Source organism: Pteropus alecto, unplaced genomic scaffold, assembly GCF_000325575.1.
Source record: "Pteropus alecto unplaced genomic scaffold, ASM32557v1 scaffold105, whole genome shotgun sequence".
NCBI lineage: Eukaryota > Metazoa > Chordata > Mammalia > Chiroptera > Pteropodidae > Pteropus > Pteropus alecto.
In genome coordinates this window covers 7897415-7906324 of record NW_006436294.1, presented here as the reverse complement: position 1 = coordinate 7906324, position 8910 = coordinate 7897415, and the positions used below count along the sequence as shown (strand labels likewise).

At 59.3% G+C, this 8910-nt stretch overlaps 2 protein-coding genes across 4 annotated transcripts in view; one reads left to right on the top strand and one right to left on the bottom strand.

The window, feature by feature from the left end:
- ZNF7 (zinc finger protein 7) overlaps window positions 1–8910 on the top strand; it is a 51164-nt gene that overhangs the window by 17541 nt on the left and 24713 nt on the right. Inside the window, exon 8 of the mRNA XM_025047601.1 lies at window positions 8076–8445. Within this exon, the coding sequence (XP_024903369.1) occupies window positions 8076–8445 (370 nt within the window). The remainder of the gene's footprint in view (window positions 1–8075; window positions 8446–8910) is intronic.
- Window positions 3678–8910, bottom strand: part of COMMD5 (COMM domain containing 5) — a 35786-nt gene continuing 30553 nt past the window's right edge. For all 3 annotated transcript variants that reach the window (XM_006913006.3, XM_025047629.1, XM_015590247.2), the window contains exon 2: window positions 3678–4584. In XM_006913006.3, coding sequence (XP_006913068.1) covers window positions 3854–4528 — 675 coding nt within the window. In that variant the 5' untranslated portion in view covers window positions 4529–4584 and the 3' untranslated portion in view covers window positions 3678–3853. The remainder of the gene's footprint in view (window positions 4585–8910) is intronic.

Here is an 8910-nt window from a genome sequence, read left to right as displayed (position 1 = left end):
CCCCCCCGGGCCCAGCCAGTCCTTGGTATCATCACAGTAAGCACAGCGGCTAGAGATACAACCCGATGAAGACTCCCATTTTTCCCACATGCAAACAGGTAGCCCAGAGGGCACAGGTCACTTCAGCATCTATTGCAGCACTCGACTAGGGTCACTCACACTGGTTTGACAGGTCTCCGAGACCTTGCAGACTGTCACCATGCATGGCACAGCCCATAGCCAACCATGGCTTTGTATACAGCGCAGCGAGTGATGGTCCCTGCATCTGCACCAGAGGGTTCCAGGCCTGTCCGGTGGCATTGGAAGCAGCAGAGTTCAAGACCCCGAGTCCCGTTCGTTTCTGTTCCCAGCACGTGGATGGGAGTCAGCCCCACAGCAGGTCAGCCTGAGCGCCTACTGCCGCTTAGCTCGCCGCTGCAGCTCTCTGTGGTCGTCCGCAGACTTGGCGCGGGCGCCGTGAAATCTACATGCCCACTTCAGTCGCAGTGACTGTGCCCTCCAGCTGTCCCTCTGCCACCCAGAACATGTCCAGAAGGGCCAGTACAAGAGGACCAGGGACCTCTGTAAGTTGTGCAGAGGTGACACGTACTGTGTTTCCGCCTCAGCTGCTGTGCTCAGCCAGGTGGCCAGCACCTGCGCTCCTGGACCGGGGGAGCCGCACCTGAATGGGCTGGAAGTTTCTTAGGTCATCCAACAGTGGGACGAGAGTCAAGGTCCTGAGTGGACAGCCAATACTCCCGCCATCTGCTGGCACTGGGTGCTGTTGTGTGCTGGAGAGGCTTCTCCATGGACCACGCCCCCCACCCCGGGGTAGCAAGGGACAAAAGGATGGATTCTTCCAGGTTCCATGCCAGGCACAACAGTCTGTCTTTCCCGTGACAGGAACCTCGGGTCAGGCAGGGAGGGCCAGAGGCTTCGACCTTAAATCTGCTTCAGCACCCAAGTCTCTTTGGACCGTGTTGTCTTAGATTGGGGGCTGTTAAGTGACAGCCTGTGGGCCAAATGCATTTGTGTGGCGTGTGCATCAGACACAGGCCATTAAACTGAGTGGCTCTGATGTCCACACCTGTACACAGACCAGCACCAAAGCAGCCCGTCCCAGCAGACTCACCAGCCCCAGACCCAAGCCCGGCTTCCCGGTGCAGCAGCCAGCTCTCCTGCTGCCGCGTGCAGACCCCTTTGGGTGTGGCTGCCCGGTTCCAATCCATGTTTGCTCAAACTTCAAAACGTCAATGGACTTCGGTTATCTTTTAACAGACCTAAGAGCCAAGAATGGTTTTTACGTTTTTAAGTGGTTGGGAGGTAAATACTATTTTGTGGCATTTGAAAATTATACTGAAATCAAATTTCAGTGTGATGAAATAAAACGTTTTGGCACAGCCAGCTCGCCTGTTTGCATGTCGCCTCCTTTCTTGCTGCAAGAGCCAAGTTCACCACGCAGCCGTGGCTGTTGACCTGGGTAAAGCGTTTGTGCTCTCCAGCCTTTGAGAAATTATTTTTCCTCTCCACTGTTAGTATGGCTTGTTCATTGGGAGTCCAGTGGAAGTAACCCCAAGGCCCTCCCTCAAAGCCGGGCAAGGTCGTCAGCTGCAGAAGTTCAGGAGGGGGCCCCTTGCCTGCGTCCACGTAAGCGCCGCCTGGTCTTGCGTGGCCCCACGGAAGGCACGGGAGGCATGCGTGCCACGTGTGCTGGGGCCGCTGGGGTGGTGTGCACGTGCTGGAGTGTTCCGTTCTTTCAAATATGTTTTCCAATTTGGCCTTCAGTGAATACAAAAGTAGGCTTGTTTTAAGAATTTCCAGAACTCTGTTTCAGAGTAGGTTTAAAAATACTTTGGAACCAATAAATTAAACCCATGATTTTGACCTGAAATTACATCTGCTCCGAATCACAGGTTAATCTTTGACTTATGCTGGACTGGAGCTATGCTGAACTTTCTGGAAGCTTCACAAATGAACTGTTGGGGGTGGGGAGCAGACCCCAGGTAGGTTTGCACATCCCCGTGTTCCCACTCAGCCCAAGAAACGGTTGAGAGAACGAATGGTGCATTTGGGGGCACCTAGCCTTAGAAGGCGGGAAGCAGAGACCCACGCAAGACGAACTGCCAGCATCGGGATCTACGAAATGGGGTGATTTTCCAGGTGCGAACATTTGTTCTCTGCAAGGCCTTGTGCAGGCCTGGGGACAAAAGTGGACGGGGCTGGCGCCCGCCCTCAAATTCAGGTCCATGGTGGAACCTGACCACAGAAGGGCGTGGACAGTCCCTCTGCAGCCTGGGGGAGTCCACGGGCACACAGTGCCTGCCCACTGACTGGCCCAGCGAGGGCTAGCAGAGCCACCCACCCCCACCTGGTTTTGTCCAGCTCTGGAACTAAGAATGGGTCTTAAATGATTGAAATGAAAATTTCGGTACCTGTAAGGAATTTCTGTTGGAATGTGATCGTGCGCATTTGTTTGCGTATTATGCCTGGCTGATCTCAGCTCTGGTGGCTGAGCGGACAGAACGGTTACCACCGGAAAGCTCGTACTGTCCCTAGGGGACACGCACTGCCTCATCCACGCGGGGAGCGAAGAGAACACCGGCTCCGTCATCAGCTGTGTGACACGGGGCAAGCCGCTTACCTCTCCGTGACACGGGAAACCTTGGACCTCACTACCTGAGTGGTGAGCTCTCGCATATACCCGCTGGTGTCTCCTGTGGCTTCTCTGTACTTGTGGCTGTGGGGCCAGGCGTGGCCCATCAAGGACACTGAGAAACGACTATTCCTACTTCTACGCAGGTCTGATGTGTGAAATGCTTCACCACCAGCAACTGGTTTCAATAGCAAAAAAAAAAATTCAGTCTGAATGTGTCCCCCCCAATTCATACGGTGAAACCCTAATGCCCATTGTGATGGGGTTAGGAGGTGGGGTGCTTAGGTCTGAGGGCGGAGCCCCCGGGTGGGGTCAGTGCCCTTTCGAAAGACCCCAGATGGCACTGGTTTCCCAGTAGAGAGCGGGCCAAGGAGGCAGGGACACCAGACGGAACAGCCCGACTGCAAAGTCTGGGGAACAGGACCCCTGAAGCCTTCTGTGGATGGTGCAAAACTGGTGACAGGCCCTGCACACGCCCACCCTGCAGGCATCGGGGTTCCTGTCACTGCCAACCCCGCCATGCTCCCCACTCCTGCTCGTGTGCCCTACGCTCTGCTCCCAATGCAGAACAGCCTTACCCTTTCAGAATGCTCATCAGGCCCCCGGGTCTGGAGTCCCCCACTCAGATACCCCTGCTACCCACCTCCAAGTGAACTCACATACTAGGTCTTCAAGGAGGGTCACCCTGTGACCCAGTTTAAAATGACAGCCCAGTTCCACAACCCTGCCTTCCGTCACCTGGGTCTGGTCTGCTTTCTGCATCACTGGCCCCCCTCTCACAAGCCACACTGGTTACCCGTTCGTAATGTCTCCCCTCCCCGCTAGCAGGCTGGCTCAGTGGGGTCAGGGAGCTAGAGCAGGACAATGAAGCGTGCACTGTGAAGCGGGATTCACAAAGCAAGGGTGCAGAGCTCAGATGCCACACAGCCAAGCTGGAGGAACTCCGCGTCTGCACGAAGGCCTCGGCCTGGACCCCAGACTGCGACCGGGCCCCAGGTGGCCACACTGGAGCAGGGGAAGGGCGTGAAGTGGACGCCCACCAAGAGACGTTCCGATAGTTGATTTACTTCCAAATACAGGAAAGACACAACTGTCTTCAATCAAACAGAGAACATGGCAGCAGTCACTCTCGAGCTGGCTGCCTCCTGGGCAGGGGGACTTCGCTTTCAAGGTTTCTGAGCAGCTGTCCCCAGGTCACCAAACCAGGACCGGCAAGTGCGGTCAGTCCTGCAGCTTACGCTGGCACTTCTTCTCCAGGTCAGCCATCTCTTTGAGGACCAAGGCCACGCTGTACCGAAGCTCCTGGAACTTGGCCGTCGAGGCCTCGAAGCGGAGCGCGGACCCATCCGAAAGCTTCAGCTGCATCAGGACGCTTGGCTGCAAGGAGCGGGCCAGGGCGCTGGTGGAGATGGCCACGTCCACCCTCCACCGCAAGTCGGTGATATGGGGCAGCCAGGCCCCCTGCTGCCTAGACACGGAGTCGAGGAGAGGCCGCTGGCTGCCAAACACCACACTGGCCAAGTCCCCAGCCAAGTCTTGTGGGATGCAGAGCTCCTGGAGCTGATCCTGGAAGGCGTCGGGCTTCAGGCTGGCCGGGGGCAGCCGGAGGGCCTGCTGGAGCAGCGTGTGCATGCCAGCAAGCAGGGCACCCAGCCGCTCCTCCGGCAGGTGTGCGCCAGCCCCAAGGCGCTGCACGGCCTCGCGGCAGTCCTGTCCCTGCAGACCGCTGACCACCAGCTTCAGCAACTTTCTGAACGTGCTCCTGTCCAGATCTGCCAGGAGCCGAGGCATTGCTGCCACCTCTGGGGGGAGCTGGGCTCCCAGGAAACTCACCCGGCCACTGTGACTGTCACCAGGGTGATGCAGGTATGGAGCTGCGGCCCCCACGGCAGACATTGCTGCTTCCTTCTCTTTGATTAGCCAGCCCAGAGGCAGGTCCCAGCTGCAAATGCCTGGAGAGGGTGCAGAGAAGCCCAGTGACTCCCGTGTCCTCTGAGACTGACGTGGTTTCTGCTTTCAAGACACTGACAGCGTGAACCACTTATGACTCCCATGTGGCGGGAGGCACCCGGGAGCAGGGGCCCACTGCAGTCCCAGGAAGAGGGGAGGAAGGAGTTGGCCAGGGAGACAGCGTAGAGGCGAGAACCAGGAGAGCACATGCATGTTCTTCAAATAAATAAGGGACGAAGAGATGAAGGACAGGGGTCCAGAGACCACAAGGACACAACAGCCACTGCTGCTGCCACCAACCACGCTGGGACCACCTCACTACTCAACCTCGAATCCTCATTATTCTCACTTCACCAACAAGGAAACTGAGGCTCGAAGGCAACGGCCCAAGTCAAGGGCTAGAACCCAGGCCTGTCTGCTCAGAAGTTCCTGCTGTTTTCATCACAGCACAGGGGCGACCAGACACAGCCCCACAGGTAGGAGGTGCAGAGGGGCACGTGCAGCAGAGGTACGTGTGGAACCTGGAGAAAAAGGCTGACGTGACGGGAAGGGACAGCACGACAGCAAGGCAGGTCTCAGACGACCGGCCCATACACCTGCTTTCGCAGGAGAGAACACCGCACGTCTCCGCGGTGCCAGGTGATGGAGCAGAGCACAGACCGTCCGCAAGGCGCCACCAGGCCCAGGTCCTCGCAGCACAGCGAGATGGGCGCGGTGATGCGCTGGGGCAGCCCGGGAGTACAGGCGGCTCCCACAGGCTTCATGGTACCCCATTCTCCCAGGAAGGCCGGCCCCCTCACCCAGGCTATCGACGACCATCAAAGGCCAAACGCTTGGGTTCTCCCCGACTGCCTGGTCAGTACCAGGAACTGCCTTTCTCCGCCCGGGGCCGCCCGGCTACTCAAACTGTCTCAGGCCTCTTCACACTGGTGTGCGGGAGGCAGCACGGGTGTGCGCAGGTGTGCGCAGGTGAGCGCAGGTGTGCCAGGAACCTTCAGCCCATTCTCCAGCATCTTTGGCTCCAGAATCGAAGGGCCTGCCTTTCTGTTCAGGCCCCTTTCTGACCCTTCTTGCGAAGAAGTAAAGGTGTCGCCCAGTTAAAAGCCAGTCCCCATCAAATATTTCCGGGTGGAGGGGAGATTTCAGAGTGGGCGCCATGGGGAAAAGCCGATGGGGTCGGCAAATTCTCTAGCTCGGGGGTTTCCATGCAGCGGATGCTCTTCGTAGAGACGAGACAGACCTAGAGCTGCTCACGGAGTCCCAGGGACGAAGGCGTGTGGAACACGTCAGAAACATGCCCGTGCCCAGAGACTTGGCCGGGCTGGTGCAGCAGATACCCCGGGATCGGCCCGGAGTGGTGGTAGGGGGCAGGGCCTGCGGCTGCCCCTGTCACAGCCACCACTGTCCCCAGAACGTGCACTGCCCTGCCCTCGCTACAGCCCCCGAGAGCTCCGTGCGCAGTGTCATAGCTAAAGCACTAATGACCGCAACAGGGATTGAACTGACTCAGCCTCCATTTGTCGCGGGGAGGGGCTCAACAGAGCCTGCAGTGTGATGGATCTCAGCAGCGGCAGGCCAGGGCCATGCGGCGCCACCGGGGCTTGCAGACCAGTGCTTGTGGAAGTTGGACCCTGCCCTCCTACAGGGGCTGGGCGACAGCCTGTCCTTGGGTGTGGCCAGGACAAGCAGTAGATTTTTGTGGTGGCCCTGAGTTTCTTCAGGCAATTGCTTAGGGGCAGGCGTCATCCTAGGGATGTGGCTTTGAGCTGCTGTAGACCACTGGTGAGGCCTGGTCAGGGAGGGTCTTTGTCAGAGGAAACTCTGGTGAGTGAGACAGGAAGAAGCGGGCTGTTCTGTGTCTAGGCATGACGTGGCCTGAAGGGAGGGAGCGAGTGGCAAGCTGAGCCGGACGGGAGGCCTCCAGCCATGGACGGCTGGTGCTGGGGCCTGGTGTACAGGTGGGACCTTCGTCACGTAGCCGCTGGGTCCAGTAGCCGGAGCAGCTGGTGGGTCGTGATGCCCTCCCCCTGCAGCAGCGCCGTGGCCACTTCTGCACATGGGGTCACCTCCTGTCTCGTGCAGCAAGAGGCCGGAGCTCCAGGCTGGTTCGGCTGTGCAGGCGTCCTGCCCGCTCTCCCATGACTGTCCCCAGGGGCCTCAGCATCCACGCTGCAGGCAGAAGTGGGCAGTGCTTTTCTGCTTTCTCACCTGTACAGCAGAGGGCGGCCCGGGCAAAGGGCTGAGCCAGCCAGCGCCGTATGGCCACCCTGCCCTGTCAAGGGGCAGGTTTGCCAGCGTCATGTTTGCAGAGAAGGAGACACAGTGAGGACCAGATGGGAGATGTCCCACGTCTTAAGGGCAGAGACATTGAAAGGGCGTGTGTTTGGGGGACCAGACTTGGTCCATTCCTGAATCTCACATTCACTATGCAACTGTGCGTGAGTTATTTAACCTCTTCGAGCCACAAGCCCCTTATCTGTGGGGTGGCGACTCTACTGCTGACCCCATCAGGTCATCGTGAGGACTAAGGGAGGAACGAGCGGGAACCTGCCTCGTGCGCAGAGGGCCAGTGCATGGCAGCCCCTTCTGCTCGCCAGGACCGACAGATCAGGTCCCTGTAGCTGACACTGACGTGGCGGGCCAGCAGAGCACTGTTCCTGGGCCTGGGCTTCAGTGTGGGGCAGCACCGGGGTGGCTCTGCCCTGGTTGTGGCCCTGGGTGTGACAGGGATGACAAGTCCAACCTCAGCAAAGGCACCTCCTGGGACAGCAGAGGAGGAAGGAGGTGATGCTTATTTGGACAGTCCAGAGGGAAGGTGAGGGGCAGGCATGGGCAGGCAGACCCCCAGAAGCTCACAGTGGGAAGTCCAGGTGGGCCAATGGGTGTGGTCACTCAGAAGCTGAGGGACAGCTGGGTAAGGGACATGGTCAGGCATGATTTGGAGGGGGTGGCTTGTCAGCAGCTGGCAGGAGCTGAGCTCAGGCCTAGGGTCCCCCCCAGAAGCATGCCCAGTGGACAGGTTAGTGCCCAGCCCTTTAGGGCTGGCTGCTGTCACTTCTCAGCAGTTCTTGTGCCTTGTCCTTCTTGGCACCTGCACAGCCCATGCCCATGGCTGTAAACGCTTCTTTCCTCCACCCCAACGTTGTGTCCGGGGACCCATGACCCCTCAGCCTAACCCACCTCTCACTGAGCTTCCCGCCCCCAGGCATGCTTTGCTGCTGCTTCATGGCATTTCCTTGCCCCCACGTCCCCGCAGGAGGCACCTGCGAGCAGGGACGTGGCCCCTTGCGGGACAGTGGCTCTAAGCACTCTGCCAGGTACATGGCTTGAGTGACAGCACCAAGCACAAGTACGATGGAACCCAGTTGGATGTCTTTCCCTGTGGGGTGTCCTGGGAGGGAGCTCACTTCCCAGGGACGGCCCCACCCCACCCCCTGCCTGCCCTTCCTCGGAGCACCGGACTGAGGGGCGCCATTTTTCCTGTTTGTTTCAGGCTTTGCAAATAGCACTGAGAGCGAGCGGGCCTGTGAGGACATGGACGGTCCACAGTCAGAATCCCATGCAGCGAAAGTCAGAGTCCCCTCACAGGGTCTCCCTCCGAGTTCTGCCACTGGAGACGCCTCTGGTTCTGGGGCCTGGCCAGAGCATCAGCCAAGCTCCCTCTTCCAGAGACAGCGCGTGCACTCGGGGACTGTGGCTCCCAGGACGCCCTTCACTGAGGAGGGCACGCAGGGGCCTGGCGTGCTGGGCGGTCTGCCTGGCAGAGGTCGAGGGGGGACAGCAGAGGGGGTGGCCTGGAGGTGTGCGGTGTGTGGCAGGATGTCCACATCGGATGTCGGTCTGCCTCGGGCCGAGCTTCCCAGGTGTCGGGACTGCCAGACAAAGGTCTGTGGCTGCCCGCAGGGCCCACCCCGGAGCGCCTGCGGTGGCGAGAAGCCGTACGCCTGCGCGGAGTGCGGGAAGGTCTTCAGGCTGTGCTCGCAGCTCAGTCAGCATCAGAGGATCCACACCGGGGAGAAGCCGTTCAAGTGCGGCGAGTGTGGCAAGGCCTTCCGCCTGAGCTCCAAGCTCATCCAGCACCAGCGCGTGCACACGGGCGAGAAGCCCTACCGGTGCTCCGAGTGCGGCAAGGCCTTTGGAGCGCACTCCAGCCTCATCCACGAGCAGACAGATCTCCCTGGTACTAAGCCTGAGTTATCAGTCCCCAGTGCTGGAAAATGAAAAAGCAACGCTAGCCAGGGCCTGAGCCTTTGGAAAATGTCCTCGTTCTAGTGTCAGCCAGGCTGCCAAGCAAGCTGGCCAGGCTGCAGCCTGGGGATCCTAGCGCG